Raw genomic sequence first — 18,330 nt, forward strand, 5'->3', positions numbered from 1 at the left:
AGCAACGAGCGAGCATCTCACCTCCTCGAGGGTTCCTTAGAGGAGGAATATAACACTAAACCCAAGGACCGAAAAATAAGAATTTTCTTCGGAGACCAAGGAAAGGCTGACTGGGCATTACAAGCAGAAGGAAAGGTTCAACGGAATACGGCTGTGAGGAATCACTCATACGAATGCTGTGGGAATGGCAAAGAAGTCCGGAAGCAAATAAAAACACTAGAAAGGCCTTAAATATCACACGAGGGCTTATAGGTTTCATTTAAAAATAAGTGAAAGCTTTTCACAGCAAAGCAATGGACTAATTCCCTTTTTTCTTTAAATGTCAAGAAAAGGCTGAGGGGAGTCAGGACTTGGCAGAGCACCCAAGGAGGAAGTTCAGGAACCAGGGTGTGTGAGTGTGCCTTGGCTGGAGGACACCACAGACTCAATGGATGTAAACTGAAAACGTGTTTTCTGAGATGTGGTAGCCAGAAGTCGAAGAGCAAGGTTCTCCTGAGGTCTCTTTCCTTAGCTTATAGCTTATTGCCTCCTTTGGTCCTTATATGCCCCCCCCCCCCCCCCCCCCCCCCCCCCCCCCCCCCCCCCCCCCCCCCGTGCTTCCTGCACATTCCAGATGTCTCTAGGAGGGATCCATTCAACTGCCTAATTGTACCTAAATTACTTTCCTTAATGGCCTCTACATAGCCGGAGTCTAAGGAACTGGGGTGAGGACTTCAACATCTGAATTTGGGAAGGACACTCTTCAATGATAGCATGGTAAGTGGCAGTGAGAACAGACAAAGGAAAGGAAAGTCAGGCAGTAAAAAGCAGCAGGACTTTATGGTGAGCTTGCTATACAAAGCTGTCCTGATGGGTGGGGTAATCAGGGAGCCTGATTTGCCAATACCACACCAACAAAATAAAAACCAACAAAGGGAGGCTTAGTGCGCCAGTAATGGGGTTCAATTCAACCCATCCCAATTACAGCAGTAATGTAGCTTACCCATAAGTAAAAGTCCAGAGTTTAGGGAACAGTAATCAGATGGAGGCCAAGAGACTGTCCACCTGAGACTGTAAACGAGGAGCAGAAGAGACTGGCCTCTAGTGAGCAAGGTGAGGGTGGGAGCAGAAGCCAAGGTCAACATGAAGGTTCTAGAAGCTCATCAGGTGAAGCAGAGAATCAGTCAGGACAAAGTGCTATCGAAACTCAGGCACAGAAGATTCAGCTGCTAACTGGTTAACTCTTACGTCTTCTCCAGGAGATAAAGGTATTTTACTTCAAGCAGAATGGTAAACACTGTTCAATGAGTTCTAATTGACATTAGCAAGTTATATTTTATTTTTCACCACCCAGAACACATTCAGAATATTCCATTATGTCACATATCTTTCATTTTCTTTTATAATTTTCCAAACAGCAAATGAAAAAATAGGTGAGAATGATATCATATATCTTAAAACTCTTGGTAAACTCAATTTTTCTGCATTCATTATTCTTGATATTTCCATTTACGATAATACAAATTTCAAAGTCTATAAAACAAGTACTATCTACATTGATAAATGTGCCCTAAATATTCCTGTGGAGGTAGCAACTCTCTCAATGCGTTAAGATCTGAACAATTAAACCTCTAACACATCTTAGAATACCACGGTCTTAAGCAGTTTAACAATTTTTCACGAACTCTACTTGAGTTAGACTAATAATTTTATGGACAATATTGAAAACAAGCTGCCCACGAGAGCTGCGCTTATCCACGAGCAATATTATGACACTGTTCAGCCTATCAGAGGAAGACACTTCAAAGTTTCACATTATTCCAGAGACCCTAAGGCACAAGACAAGTGACTTCTTATGTTCTTAAAAAGCAACAAAGGGGATGTAAATTCTGCAAGATTTTAATAAATTTAACACTATTATACAATAAAGAAAATTTCCACAAACATTCCCTCACAAACCTGGAAATATGGTATTTACATAGTATTATTATAGCAATTTTGTGTTAATCTATAATACAATAATGTTACTTCAGAAGACATAAAAAATATAGTTCTTTTTAATGGCCATGCTCTCATTTTTGATGAAAGCTAGACAGTTCATCCTAATGTTACTTGAAAACGTTGAAAATGCATAACACATATTCAGCCAGCTTCACGAAGCCCTTAGGGCAGAAGGCTGTTCACACGGAGTAGGTAGATGGCTCGTCATCACTCATGTCCGAATCGTCATCCACTCCTTCAATGACTGACTTCTTCCCTTTACAGCAGGAGACAATTAATCCAATCAAGAATACCTGGAAATTCAAGCACGTGGTGTTACGAAAATCTGACCACCTAAGCAACGCACTGAAAACCCAGTAGCTGGAGTCAGAGGGATGGCTCAGAGGCTGAGTTGTTCTTCCAGGGGCCTGAGTTCAGTGTGCAGCACCCACATGCAGCAACTCACAACCTCCCATAATGCCAGCTCCTGGAGATGTGACCCTCTTCTGGGCTCCACAGCTACCCGCACACATGTGGCATTCCCTCACACACATACAAATTACACCTTGAAAAACCTCTCAATGGCAGTATTGCGATTCAAAGAGACTACTAGATACACACAAGCTTATACATGTAACTGTGTAAAGGAAGGCCGAGTCATGCTTGGGCTACCAATACTTACCCCAAGAAAGGCCCAGTTACCAAAATAGTATGCAGCACTGAAGAACCAGAACTTGTGGAGGAATAAGTAAGTGCGGGTAACAGTACATTGATCTACAAAAGCAAAGAAACGATTATGTTAAAGTTGTAAACCAATGACTCATTTTGAATCTAAAGGACTGTTAACCAAAACTATCGGCTAAAACAAGGATAGACAGTGAATGTTCCAGAGAGGTTGGGGTTTTCTCCCACACCTACTCTCAATCACAGCCAGTGTTAAACTGCCTGCTATTACGATATACAAAAAAATGAATATCAATATTGTAAGTTTGATCCTAAAAATAGAAGTTTTATTGGCCAGTTCAATTTATTTGAAATAGAGAAATAAGTACAACTTGGAGTGCCAGACATTTAAAACAAAAAAGGCTCTCTCATCAGGAAAAACAATGACAGTAATCAGATACTTAGCGGACACTGCACTTTTTAAAGGAACCCATTCTCAGGACAGCTCACACTGGAGAGGATTTTCCTGCGTTCCCCATCCCCCTCAGAGCACTCTCCTGAAAAAGTAGTCAGGTCTCCTAAAGAAATACCGTTATCACTGTTTACAGAGATGGCTCCTGTTGGAATTTAGACAGAATTATAGCCTCAATAAAAAACAATTCATTTATATGTCTCCTTCAAATAAGATGTGAAAGCAGACTGGTTACTGTGGTGGATGTTACACTCACATTACCCACTACATTATATTCATTATTGCCATGAAGTTACAAGACACAAACGCATCCGTCGTAAGGAAAGGCTGAGGAACAATTTCAAGCTACCCAGAAAGGCATGGGAGTGCAGCAGGACACAACTGTGTGAGACACGTGTTTGCTGCTGTTCACAGGGTCAAACAACCTCCCTCACTTCAGGGGGCCTTTATTCCCCAGAACAAAACAGCCTTACAAAGCACCTTCTTCTCCATCCATCAAGAAAGACAGTATGACTTCTACATACTTCTATCTGAAATGGGCAAGGGCCAAACATCCTATATGCAATTAGGAGTTATCATCATGTAATCATGCTGATTAAGAAAATAGACCTTTAATTTGTATTTTATGAACTGTCTTCTCAGCTTTAATAATGCTAAATGCCACTCTTTTCTTGAAACAAAATTAAGCAGGGAGTTCTGCTGTCCATTTAATATTATTTACAGGGTTTAAAAGACTTTTCTAAATTTTATGGCTGACACACAGTTTTCTGAAAAAGTAGAAATTAGGTTATATTGTATGAGAACACAAGACCTGTCCTAGAGATACGTTATGCAAATATTTAAATAACCCAAATCTCATTTACTCTGACCCTTTCCACTGTATCTCAACATGCATTTCTGAACTGCCCAATACCAATCTTTTGACAGGGAAATATGCAGTCAGTAGGGGCACAATCTCCTGCATCAGCCCAGGGGGCTTACCAGTGAAATTCTGAACCACTGACTCCCCACGGTCCCATCATACTCCTTCGCCTTTTGTGAGAACTAGGTTTGCTTAGTTTTAGACAGGTTCGGCTGATCTCAGGATTCTCCCATCTCAGACTCCTGGACGCTGGGATTACAGATGTGCACCACAGCTGGCTCTACATACTTCTTTGCCCTCCTACCTGTAGCACTCAAGACCACGGTTTTCAACTAGGTGTTGGGGGTCAGTGCACCAGAGGAGACACTAAATACGAAGTTACTTCATCATTCACTCTGCTCCTACAACATTTTACTCTCTCTTCAATTATATAGTTATTCCAATGGCTATCATGCTCTCTTCCCAGGATCACTACACAGACTAAATGAGGTATATCAAAAATCCTGCACTAAGTGACAGCTAATATTCTTCCCCCTTTTTTTGGTTAAATATAATGAAATCCATGATATAACATGAAATATATCATAAAATAACATGACGACAATTATCAGGAGTTGCAAAACGGCTGTGAGGTAACCAGCTATTCTCACACCCCTGGTGAAGGATAATTCCTCTGGCTTGAGGAGCAGCATCTCTAGTTTGCACATGTTCATGGCTTTTGCTCTACGTAGAGTTGAAACAGAATGGGCTAAGCTAAATTCAAAGGTGAACACTTCAGCAACAAGAAATGCCACTTAAAAGTAAAAATCCCTTTAAATTAGTCAAGTAGAATGTGTATAAATGAAGCGAGATATGGGCTGGAACTTAGGAAAATTTGTTGAAAACTGAAATGATTGTTCTTCATGACAACTAGACTGGATTTGGACTCTTCCAGGAGACAATCTCTGGATGTATCTCTGAGTTTGTTTCCAGGGAGAAGGAAGGGGAGGGCTAACTGAAGGTGGGCATCACCTTCCCCTGGGCTGGCCCGAGACTGAAGAAGGAAACAGGAGGGTCCAGATGAGCACCGCCCTTATCTGTTTCCTGACTGCGGACAGAATGTGACCAGCCTGCACACTTCACCACCACGACTTCTTAGATCTAAGCCCAAACCGACCCTTCCCCTACACAGCCTTTATCACTGTAATGAGAAACATAGCTAACGCAAAATTATTTAAAAGCAAGGACAGGATCTCCTCTGGCTAAGTGTTACATGCGCCTTACGTACAGTATAAAACTATCTAGAAAATGTCACTCAAAAGTCTCAACATGAATGGCAGACTAACAAAGAAGAAGTTCTATTCATTTCCACACTACAGGACACTTAGGGAGTTGAAACCTGACTGAATTAGAAATCTCAGGGCCAGGAGAGGGATTACAGGACAGCAGCTGAGCCGGCAGAAGCCAGTGCAAGTGAAATCAAATCATGCTTCCCCAGAGGCCTAATAATCCACTCAGTGACATTTGAAACCAGCTTAGACCAGATTACTTGGCCCACCACCAAAGCTGGAGCTTCAATATTTTCCCAACCACATTGTTTACGTGCTCTCCATTTTTAAAGGTGTGCATTTGATGCAAGCTTTCTAAAATTAAGGTTAAAAACATGTCAGTGCTTGGCTTTGTTGCTAAAAAAAAAAAAAAAAAAAAAAAATGAAGTTTCCGAAAAATCCATACACAAGCATGCAATAGCATTTGTTATCTTTACATGCCTGCTATGTTTAGTTTAGTACATAGAGTGGCATGTACTCAGAGAATAATGCTTGTAAATTAGCTCCTTGCTCATATTTCATCTCAAGGGATAATTCCTCATTGAACAAAGGGAGGGAGATCCTTGTTTACCATCTGCCAGTGACCAGCTGCTCACCTGAATCAGACATCTTGCACATCTCTAGCTTTCTAAGTTTTCGGAGGAAAAGACAGTAAAACAATTTAACCTTCTTTGACCTTCAAATCAATTTAAAGATGGAGAGATGGCTCTGTGGGTAAAGCGCACGCTGTTCAGTGTGAGGAGCTGAGTTTGGAGCCCCAAACTCTGTTCAAAGTAGGGTGCAACAGCATGCATCTGTGACTTCAGCACTCTTAGGGTCAGATGGGAATATCGATATGAGAATCCTGTGACACTCAGGTCAGCCAGCCTGAGTCACACAGCCGTGAATAAGTGACCCTGTCTCAAACCTCAAACCAGGTGGAAGGTGAAGGGCAACATTGAGGTTGTCTACACATACACGCGCGCGCGCACACACACACACACACACACACACACACACACACACACACACACACACACACACGAGAGGGGGAGAGGGAGAGAGAGGGAGACTGAGCTGCTGGATGACCACTGAGGGGTTGTGTTTTAGAATCAGAAGCATTCAGGAGACTGTGACGATTGTCATGGAATATGGCACATAAAGTTCCAATTACACCAAAGACCGAATGTTTATCATGAAAACTTAAAACGTGCTTTTCTTTCTGATGAGAGTATGTAAGTTAAGAGTTGAGAAGGGTACCAGAGGTATATGAGTGAAATGGGAAGATTTTTTTTTTTTTCTTTTTTTTTTCAAGACAGGGTTTCTCTGTGTAGCTTTGCACCTTTCCTGGAACTCACTTGGTAGACCAGGCTGGCCTCGAACTCACAGAGATCCACCTGCCTCTGCCTCCCGAGTGCTGGGATTAAAGGCGTGCGCCACCACCGCCCGGCGAAATGGGAAGATTTTTAAGTCCGATGTTTACTACCGTCTCCCACTGCTTCTCATACGCCATCAGAGAAAAACTAACAGCAAACAGACCTAGACCATTGTGTGTCACACAGAGCAGGCTTTATTTTACCTAATAATTTAAATATTATACATTTATTTCTTTTTAGACCACTAGCTAAGTCATTTCTAATGCATGTTGACTGTCAGTAAAATAGCTGATTAATAACTGTAATAGCAACACTTTTTATTTTAAATGCGCTTTTAATAAGCAGTGTCAACGTACTGCACAGCTAAGAGCATTTCCAGGGTTTCTGGGTAAGAGCAAGTGTAATCATAATTGAGCCATCATGTTAAACCATCACCCAAAATTAACGTATAAATATTTAGAATCTGTAATTATTTATCAAATAATTTTACTATCAAAAATATAATTACTTATTAAATGGCTGACACAAGAAAACACCACATGTGAAGTAGGGCCTGGCGCAGGGGTGAGGAGAGAAGGCCACCAAGGAAGGAAGTGAGCACACATGGAAAGTACAGCTATGGGGATGCTGAGCAGAGGCCAGTGGAGGGTGTTAGGAAATCCCGCTTAAACCACCGTTCTATCTCCAGGTATCTTAATAGCACACGTGAAATACATACATCTAAAATGACTTGAGAAACAATATAAAACCAGATAAGCAAGAAGGCAGGGGAAAAAAAGAAAAGAAAAGAAGCTCTTTATAGAGCCAAGTTGTACTAATTAACTTAAAGTTGAACAAATGCCCCACAGCTGAATCCACAGTTCGTTCAATCTCACTGGAAGAGCTGGGTAAAGGGAAAGGAAAGTGCTGAACACTGAAGATGATGGAAAGTCAGAAGGAAACAGTTTTATTACATTTTAGGACTATATGAATTAGACCAGGCTAACAGAAGATAGAATTTGTCAGATATTCTATACTGAGGAGTTAAGTTTTATCGTGACCATTTTCAAGAATATAATTTTTAGAATATATGTGTTGAGAGCTGATTATATTTATGTAACATGAAGTGCTAAACTGTCTTATTAATAAAAATCCCAGAGCTAGATACTGGGGTTAAAACCAAGAGATCAGAAAAGCAGAAAAAAGCCAGGCACATTTCTCACCACTTGGAGATGCTCAGCTAAAGAGAACTACTTCCTATATAACTACACCTATATGCCTTTCTGTTCTGCCATCTCATTTCCTGTCTCCGCCCAGCTACATCAATTCCTCTTCCTGCAAAGCTCTGTCACTTCCTGTCTGTCTGTACAGACCTCCAGACCTTTATGGCTAGTGCTGGGATTATAGGTATGTATCACCATGCCTGGCTCTGTTCCCAGTGTGGCCTTGAACTCACAGAGATCCAGACAGATCTCTGCCTTCTGAGTGATAGGATTAAAGGTGTGTGCTACCATTGCCTGACCTCTATATTTACTACAGTGGCTGACTTTTTCCTCTGATCCTCAGATAAATTTTATTGGGATACACAGATAAAATATCACCACATATTTAAGAATGTTTAAGCTAAGCATGGTGGTCATACCTGTAATCTTAGCATTGAGGAGTGGAGGCAGGAGGGTATGTTACATAAAGAGTGTGAGGACAGCCTATGCTACTTGGAACCATCTCAAAAAAGGGGGTGGGGGACGGAGAGGTTGTTTAAAATATTTACAAGGTATCAAAATATATGTACTGCTCCTTTAAGAAAGAATGTTACCAATTTCATTTGTATCACCAGTTGACCATATAAAACAGCATATTACATTCACATAAACATAGGGTCTCGTTAGAGCTGATCACATGTAGAAAATAGGCTAATAGCATTCTTCCATATCTATAAGACAATAGTCTAACATATATATCATATTAAAACTACACAAATACTTCTGGTCATGATGAAAACCTATTGGGTTAATACACAGTATGCAACTGTGGCTTTTAGAAGCTATTAAATTATATATTTAGTTGTAATAATAAGTTACATTGTATTATTAAGTATAATAATAAGTTACACTATTAATTCTCTACCTATAAAGGAAGACCCCCCCCCCCCAAAAACCACAAGTTGACCAGACTCAGTAATAACTTTAGTAAATGCAAACAGGTTGTTAATGAGAATATTTTACATACTATCAAAAACAATGCAAAACTTTCAAAAATATGTTCTAATTAAACATGTTCTAATTAAATATGTTCTAATTAAGACTCAAGCTAACAGTGGTTACCCTTACAACCTCACTATTCTAGAGGCTGAAGCAGGATGACTGTGAGTTTGAGGCTAGCCTGGGCCACAGAGAGAATCTAAGGCCAGCCTGGGCTATATAGCAAGGCCCTGTTTCAAAATAAAACAAAAATTTAAAGCCGCCTTCTGCCCCCACCACCAAGTCAGCAACAACACAACCAAATTTAAATGTGTGTATCACCCCTGGTACATGTGCGTCTGTCATCATCTAGACCCCTCAGCAAACCCCATCGTCTCTACATTTAAAATTATCTAGATTCTGACCACTTGCTGCCCTTGTCACTAGAACCGTAAGTGCTTCCTGGATTACTGTAAACTGTCTGGCAACTTGCCTTTGCCCTTGGCTCATCTGTCTGTACAGGGGTCAGGATATGGCTCAGACTACGGCACAGGGGCAGTGCCTGTGCTGTAGTCACAGTCAGGGTCTCTACCTGTTTCTGTGTTTAGGGAACACAGCCAGACATCACTATGCCTGGGTTGCTCTGATGATACGAAGACAAAACTGAATGGTGAGAGCAGAGTATATTCCACAAAACCTAAAAGATTACCAGAACCTGGCTCTTTGCAGAAAGTCTTCTAGGTTCCAGGCTATCTGAAACACAGCTGTTAGAGTGATCCTTAAGAACTTAAGTCACATTATACCGTTCTGCTCACAATCTTCTAAATATTTTCCTCTGAATATAAAAGCTGAAGACCTCAAAACTATCTGTTTGCTGTTCCTATTCCTAGAATTCTCTTCCTCAGCTATCTTTGCTTATTCCTTATCTCAAGGTGTTTTCAAATGTCATCTTATCAGTAACAACTCCTTCCTATCATACCCAACATCTGATCCATCCCTCCTGAGAACCAGCACTGGTCTCCATGATCCTCACACCCTATTTACTTAAATACTTGTGCCCTCCTTCTACTTAAAGGAAGTTGGGCAAGGACAAGACTATTGACTATTCACTACAAGACCCCAGCATTAAGAACACTGACACATACTATCATGTATCTGTTAAATGAAAATGCACAGGAATGCTAAATAACCAGAAATAAGAGATCATGTGGGATACTCAAAAGTGAAACACTTAGGAGTGTGGTTTTCAGCACTACTGAATATGAAATGATTTTATCTTCCAACACACTTAAGTTGCAACACATGCACTAGTTAATGTTGTATCCTTCAAGTAAATTATCACAGTAAATAACAACTGGGGTTGACTTATTTTCACCTTACAGACTAAATCTGACTAATTTTTTAATATTCTAATCATCACCTCTAAATGTATAGATTATTGGACAAAAGGACCATATATCCTTTTAAAAATAATAATAACAACAAAAAACAATGTCTCATATCCTTGAGTCCGGTGAACTGGATGACTTCTAATTTCCTGAAGAGGATCATCTTGTTTTAAGAGTTCAAGAAACTAAAATGTGTTATCTTCACTTAATATGGGGCAAGAGGGGTTAAGCTGATAGTTCACATTTAAACCTGACCTTCAAATCAGGACATTAGTTTTTAGGTTTTGGGTTCTAAAGAAACCTACTGACCATACCAAGCCCTGTAAAACTGACACTGCTTAAAATAATCCTTAACATCAAATGCCAAATATTAACTAGTGTAGCAACTCTTCTATGATGGGTGATGTCATTCTGTATGCTGTGAATATATGTTGCTCTGATTGGTGGATAAATAAAGCTGTTTGGCCAATGGTGAGGCAGAATAAGGTTAGGCAGGACATTCTAACGAGAGAGAGAGGAAGGAGAAAAATAGAGCTGGGGAGACGCTGCTAGCCACTGCCAGAAGAAGCAAGATGTAAAGTACCAGTAAGCCACAAGCCAAGTGGCAAAGTAGAGATTTATAGAAATGAGTTAATTTAAGATGTGAGAGCTAGCTAGCGAGAAGCCTGAGCCATTAGGCCATATAGTTTAAAATATAAGCCTCTGTGTGTTTATTTGGGTCTGAGCAGTTGTGGACTGGGAGGGACACAGGAAAACTTTCAGCTACACTTCTAATTACATTTGCTTCTAAAAGAATTAAATATGCAACTACATTTAATGTCTGAGAAGTTTTTTTAAAAATTTTTAAATCATACAGATCCACAAAACAATGAATCTGCTTAAACAGTATTGTTTAGGTGCTGAGATTTCAAAATAAAATTCCCTGAAACTTTAGATATTCAATAATGCCTAAGCACTCACTGTTTGGGGAAAAGATGGTGAAAGGAATTTAATAACACAACCTTCAGAACATCTTTCTCAGCTGTCTATTTTTCAATAAATGGAAAGGAGCAATCTTCTCTAATATAACTTCCTACCTGGCAGATGTTTCACTGATTTTACCCTTAAAAACATTCACTGGTGCTTCTTTTTCCTTTAATTGTAAGTAACAAGAGGTATTTAGCTTAAGAGGCACAAAGTAAATATTCAACTCTTGCAGGAGGTAAAACTAGAATTTTATACTTTGCTTATGTATATTGACAAGTCAGACAGGTATTGACAAGTCAGAGTATTTACGTATGTCTGGACTCTTCCACCTACCATTATATGGTACTTGCTTTTTATGTGAAGGCATGAAAAGCCACAGTACTGCATTTCATGTACTGCTGTTTTAAGTTCTCAATGATGAGTTTGTTTTATTGTTGTGATGTTTCTTAGCTAAAGTTGGTGGGACATGTTAACTCATTATTGGAAAAGAGATAAAATATGAATACATAGGTGTATAATTAACCCCCAAATGATACTCAGAAATGCCAACTTTTGCAATCTTGGTATACTATTGGTACATTTTTAAAAACAGCAGCCCTTGAGGATATAGATTGGCTTTTCTTGTTTCCTCAACAGGAAATATTAGGTGTGCCTGCCCAATATTGCAGCATTTTGCTGCTGTTGATTATTTTGTTTTTGTTTTTCTGAGACAGGGTCTCACTATGTAGCTCTGGCTGTCCTGGAACTCACTCTGTAGATCAGGCTAGTCTCAAACTCACAGAGATCCGCCTGCCTCTTCCTCCAAAGTTCTGGGATTAAAGGTGTGCACTACTACACCCAGCTACATGTCAGCATTTTAAAAGCAGGATATTTTCTATGTAACTATAGTACAGGTACAAAAGTCCAGAAATTTACCATTGATAGGACATGTTTTATTTTGTGTGTTTTCCACCTGTCCCTTATCTCATTAATATCCTTTAGGACTTTCGTCTCCACTATAGGGTCCAATTCAGGACCATGGACCACATTTGAGCATATCTCTTTAATGTTCTTACTTTTGTAACAATTTCTCCCGTTACCTTTTAGGACACTAGCATTTTGAAGCACCAGGCTAATTACTGTAGTTTGCTCTTCAGTCTGGCTTTGTCTGATATTAATCCACTGAGTCACGTTCTAAAGTGTTGTGAGGCTGTCATTTCATGAGGTGCACACAGCACCTTTGCTCCTCAGTGATGCTGATTGTGATTGCCTGATGGAGATTTTGTCCAGTTCCTCTGAGGTACAGCTATTATTTCCTTCTTCTTTACAACTCACTCCATGTTGCTTTCATCTTAAGATTTCTACACTGGGTTTAATTTCAGTCACTCCTGTTATACTTATCTCTAAATATTTGATTAGGATCATTTATAAATCTGCTAGGGATTTATTTATTCAGTTTTAGCTTGTTGCCTGCTGGAATTTTGAGCTTGTTTTATTCCTTCCCTCCAGTTAGCCCCTCCATTATGTGTCAACAATTCCAACATTAAGTCTGTGCAAGTCTCTTTCTATACTCACTTTCCTGGAACCTCCCATTAGCACTGTCTTTCCTGGTGCTTCCAGACTGTGTCAAGTTGACAGTGAACACTAACACACAGAGAGAATTAAGAATACATTCATTTTTGAAAAACAAACAAACAAACAAACAAACAAACTCAAAACACCTTGATAAGAATTGGTTAAATAGCAGGCTCCGAAATGTCTTTTAGTATGAGTCTGTATTAAAAATTAGATTTCCGCCGGGCGGTGGTGGCGCGCGCCTTTAATCCCAGCACTCGGGAGGCAGAGCCAGGCGGATCTCTGTGAGTTCGAGGCCAGCCTGGGCTACCAAGTGAGTTCCAGGAAAAGGCGCAAAGCTACACAGAGAAACCCTGTCTCGAAAAAACAAAACAAAACAAAACAACAACAACAAAAAAAAACCAAAAAAAAACCCAAAAATTAGATTTCCATACAATTATTAAGAGTACTTCAAAGCTACATTACAATAGGGAATTTCCTTCATTTTACACTTTCTTTCCTTTATTCTCTAGTACCATAGCTTAGTATATTCTATGAAAACTGCATTCTCAAAGTCCCAAGGCTTTCTCATCACTAAGAACTTTGCTTCAAGCATCTACACCACTAATCACTGAACAGGGCATTTTCTTGGGTACTAAAATCCTAGTCTTCTGTTTCCTCTCTCATTTTCCATACTGTGTCTCTCTAATGACCTAGGGTCACCTGTCTGTTTCTGTCAGTCTCTTTATATTGTCTGTGACTTCCATTACATCATTGGTTGGAATAAGTATTCTATTTTATTTAGAAAGAAGTAGCAAAACTTTATTTTTAAAATTTAAAGGACAAATAATGTAATACTGTTAGATTTCCTCTCTCTTAAATGAAACAGAAAAACATATTAAATGTAGAGGCAAAAAGAAGACTTGGAATCTGGTTCCTCAGATGAAAGCTTAAAGCTCATCCTGTCTGCCCAGCTCTTCAGGCCTTCTCTCTCAGAATCCAGTCTGCATCTGCCACAAGGAGGAAGTGATTGTTCACGTGGCATTTCTAGATGTTTTCTTCATTATATTATGGCTTATACTTTTAGAACTGTTTATAATTTGTGTGGCTCTTTTTGGCTTTCTTCCCATTGTTATGATTTCCATGCAAAAAATGTATGAGTGCGGATAAATTCTCTAACCCTAACCTATGTAGCAGCTTAGATAAATGGTTTCAGGGCCACAGGTCACCTTGTATCTGCTGGCAGAAAAAATGACTTGCAATCAGATTTTATCTATGCAGTCTGGATCTGTGAATCATCCCTGGATGATAGGCTTATGATCATAGTGATCAACTCTTTCTATAGTAAGATATCAATGTACAACTACTCTACTAACTTCTTTTAACATTAGTATTAGTCATGCAAATATTTCCCATTTTTTTCTTTTATATCTCCTATGTATATTATCATGTTTTAAAATTCTGTCTATTTGGCTATTTAATAATTCATCTAGTTGGGATAGCATATCAATTTATACTTTAGTATCTGAGTGTATAACCCTACAGATTATCTGATTTCTTTTAAGGCTCTGCTCTGTTATGTGAGCAAATACACTAAACAAAATGAACACACAAAAATGAGGTATGCTTTACAGAGATGATTACATGTTCAGTTACTCTAACATCCAAATAAGACAATGAATTTACTTCAAGAAAGCTCCAAATAATTGAATGTGACAGCAGAATAAGATTTTGGGTCTAGGGATTTCTAATGTTAACATCTGGGAACATGGTATTCTCTAAACCTGAACCTGTACCTTATTTTCCATCTTAAATTCGAGCCTCTAGGTCACATGCTTCCAGTCCACCCAATTACTGTTTGAAGTCAATCATATCAGTTCTGTTGACTGATTCAAGAAAAGCACAGACTGATAATTTCTTCTCTTTCCCTATACATACTTATCTCCATCATTAGCTTATTTTATTTTTTTTTCATTAGCTTATTTTTAAACAAATTCTTCTGGTCTCTGTCATGAACTATCAGAAACTATTGCCATGTTTTTCCATTGTTTACTTCATGGTCCAATAAATCCTGGTGGACAGTTTGAACTTATACTTCATGGAAAACTGAGATAATGAGATATTAATGGCACTTCCTGCTAACACTTAGATCACAGTAGTTACTTATCCAGCTCTGTAATCTAGGAAAAGTGGTAGTCACATTCTGTTTCAAGTGTTCTGTCTTGAATGTCTTTAGTGCCATATCCAGAACTGGGTGACACAGGACCATCATTCATCCTTTCTAACATTTTTCTTCAACCTCTTTTTTCCTAATTCTATCTCATTAACTCCTAAAGCCTCTTGTAATCTAGGCAACAAAACCCTTCTTTCTGCATGCATGCCTTTTCTAGTTTTTATCTACGTCTCTTCCAGTCTCTACCGTGAATTTCAGAAATGACTTAGGTAAATATCTTCCTTACTTCATACTCCTCTTTACTCAGCTAGTTTTCTGAGCATCGTTAAAATTTTCTGCTTTTCATTCCTCTCTGTGTTCTCGTTTTCTGCTCTCTGTTCCAGTCTTCATTCCGCTGTCAGCCCCTCTCTTCAGTTCTTAGCACACGTGTCCAAATGTCATGAGCTCTCTGAATGTCCCTTAAGATACCTCCAGGCACCTCAACACCCCTTACCCTCTGTCTAATTGTACCAATGTCTTTCATCTCACACTTTACAGTTTACTCAAGTTTTCCCATCTGTCTTGGGTCACTCTAGAATTCTTCCTTCCCTAATTTACTTACATGCTCTGATCTCAAATCCCTTTTCTATATTAACTATCAGATTTAACTTTTAGAAAAATAAATTACAAAATAACTTCTATGTCCTTACTTAAAACTTTCTTTTTGTCACTTCCACAGACCTTTTAGGATCTCATTCCTAATTCTGCAGTTTCCTTCAGTCGTCAAACACTCATCCCCATAAACAAAAAATGAAATGTTAGAGTAACAATGCTTTAAACTCTTGAGCACACAACTGTGTAACTTCCCAATCATTGTCTGCATGCCTTGTTCTTTGGCAGGGGACAGCTTGACCTTGAAATGCTGCTTCAGTATCTCTAGTCCAAAAACGTCTCTCTGGCTATCATTCTCCGAGTCTCCACTACGTAGAGTTAACCACACCTTCCGGTAGGCTGCCTAATGAAGTTCTTACAAATTAAAAATCCTAAGACAGTCTAACAACAGCTGCTTTACCTTCAGGGGCATCTGCATCACATCTTTTTGGCACAGGAAGGGTTGAATTGCCTTTATGGACATCAGAAGTTATATTGCTCTGAAAGATGAAAATAAGATTAAAATAAAAATACTGTAGTCATGAATGTATTTGGATTAATCATATTACAAACTTTCATATTCTTTCTACTAATGGCATCTAATATTCTAAAGTATTACTTTAATGTAAATTATAAGACAAGAAGTTATGATAAATTCAATATTAAAGTGCTTTTGCAACTAATTTAGGTCTTATATATTAAACAATAGGACTCTTTTCAGAAGTAGCAAGATATCAAAAAAGAAAAAGGCAAAAGCCTGGACCGTGGATTCCACTTGAAATTGCAGCAGTTGGGAGTCCAATGCAGAACGATTGTGAAAAAAGAGCCCTATTCAAAAAGCAGCCTTCCCTACTACACAAAAAGAAGCAGAGAAGGGAGGGGTGGGGAGAAGAGTGGATGGTGAGAAGCAAAGTGGAAAGGAAGGAAAGAAAAAGGAAATAGGGAAAACTATCTTTTCTCAATACAAAGGCATAATCGTCAGTTCCACAAGAACATACTGAGTATCAGTATCTGTAAAGCAGGTAAGTGATGAGGCGAATAGCAGAGTCGGCGTATGGGATCTGGTGATCTAGCCTGGCGTTCCCAGACTCATGTCCCACATGATCAGACTTAAGTGCTCCATCTACATTATTAATCAACTCATATTCTCTTTGAAGTATCTTCCTTTTAATACTTTACAAAACTAGAGATGTTATTGATGCAAGAACTGATGTGCATTTATTTATTTATTTCATGTAAAAATAAACAAGAAAATGGAGGCAGTACAAGAGAAAAGAGATCCGGAGGACAGATGGATAATGAAGACCCCATTGAAGCAATGGGCAACACATGGATACAATGTACACTGTTGGGAAGCACTGCAAGACGCCTTTAGGAAAAGGAAATAAACTAAACCTGGTGTTTTGAATGAGAAAGTCCCCTTGCCCCAGTCCTGAGTATTTGAACACTTGGTCCTTTGCTGGTGCTCCACTATGGGGAGGTTGAAGAGGTGTGGCCTTGCCTGAGGAAGTACGTCACTGGGGGGTGGGGGAGGAGGGATTTGAGAGGAAAAAAGCTTCCAGCTACTCTCTCTGCTTTGTGCTTGTAGTTAAACCGTGAGCTCTCAGCATCCTGCTCCAGCCCCAATGCCTGCGGCTGCCTACTCCTTGCCATTATACACTAACCCTTTGGAACCATAAGCTAAAATAAACTCCCTTCTATACATTGCCTTGGTCATGGTGTTTTATCACAGCAACAGAAAAGTAAAGTAAATAACATACTAGACAAATGTTGAATCCAATATGGCAAAATATTTTAAATTGTCAAAAATCCAAACTTGCTACATTCAATTAAACCTAAAAAACATTGTTGGTTTTTATTAGTCAACCATATCAAGAAAACAGAAAAATAGCACCAAGGAACTCATGGTGTTTAAATGAAGCCCAATTATTCACAGATAAAATATTCAGGAAACCTCTCTCATTGAGTTACAGTAACAATGCACAAACATGATGTACTCTCCAGAACTTTTGGAAACATGTTATTAGAATCACTTAAAAGCACTATTTTTGTAGAAGCATTAGGAGTATTAGTTAATGAAGTGCTGAGGAAAAGCACAATAGCTTTGTGTCACAGGATCCATTTAATGTATATTTATAACGAAATTATGTTATTTTAAAAAGTATGAAACAAACATAAATATGTTCACAGATATTGAAAAACCAGTTTTGTCAATAATAAATTTAATAAATAATAAATAGAATTTGCTTTTAAATGTCTCTAAATTTGTTTTCTTAAGTTTATTTTTATTTCTTTTAGTTTTCATCAGTGTTTCTAAACTATAGAAGTAATAGAATTTTAAATACTGCACTTACCTCTATTAAGTAATTTTGGCTTCCATACATAACGTACTGAGGAGCAAGACTATAGATCATGTAGCTGGTATGAAGGACAATTAGCAGAAGTATCATGCACAGAAATAAGAGTGCCTGAGGCCTGGTTCGTCCTCTTCTGATCTTATATAACTGGGGAAAATAAAAAAACAAAAAGCGACAAGTTTCACCAAGGTTATTTTGAAACTTGAAGTCAGGCTATTTATTATATTATGAGGACACACTGATACAGTTCCATTGCTCTGAAGTAAACCCCAATAACTTAAGAACAAAAGAACAAAAAAGACCATTTTTTTCCTAGAAAACTTTAGTGTTAACCTTATGTGTACTTGACAATAATGTCAGAGAACCTACGTCCCAAGGATCTTATTAAAATATTTCAGAAAATAATAAAATAAACATGGTTCATTAGTGATCACGAGCTTATTTATACATCACTGGCTTCCAGGCAGGGTTTCTGAGTTTCTTCCACAGTTCCTTCCAGCTTGTTT

At 38.7% G+C, this 18,330-nt stretch overlaps 1 protein-coding gene across 1 annotated transcript in view; it reads right to left on the bottom strand.

Annotated features, from left to right (window-relative positions):
- Positions 1-1,294: 1,294 nt before the first annotated feature.
- The window catches only part of Lmbrd1 (LMBR1 domain containing 1), a 91,466-nt gene continuing 74,430 nt past the window's right edge, over positions 1,295-18,330 (bottom strand). The window contains exons 13-16 of the mRNA XM_052745260.1: positions 17,822-17,971; positions 15,889-15,967; positions 2,642-2,733; positions 1,295-2,273 (exon numbers count right to left, since the gene is read on the bottom strand). Coding sequence (XP_052601220.1) covers positions 2,160-2,273; positions 2,642-2,733; positions 15,889-15,967; positions 17,822-17,971 — 435 coding nt within the window. The 3' untranslated portion in view covers positions 1,295-2,159. The remainder of the gene's footprint in view (positions 2,274-2,641; positions 2,734-15,888; positions 15,968-17,821; positions 17,972-18,330) is intronic.

The sequence above is a fragment of the Peromyscus californicus genome, unplaced genomic scaffold (assembly GCF_007827085.1).
Source record: "Peromyscus californicus insignis strain IS unplaced genomic scaffold, ASM782708v3 Scaffold_19__1_contigs__length_69161282, whole genome shotgun sequence".
In the NCBI taxonomy this organism is placed as follows: domain Eukaryota; kingdom Metazoa; phylum Chordata; class Mammalia; order Rodentia; family Cricetidae; genus Peromyscus; species Peromyscus californicus.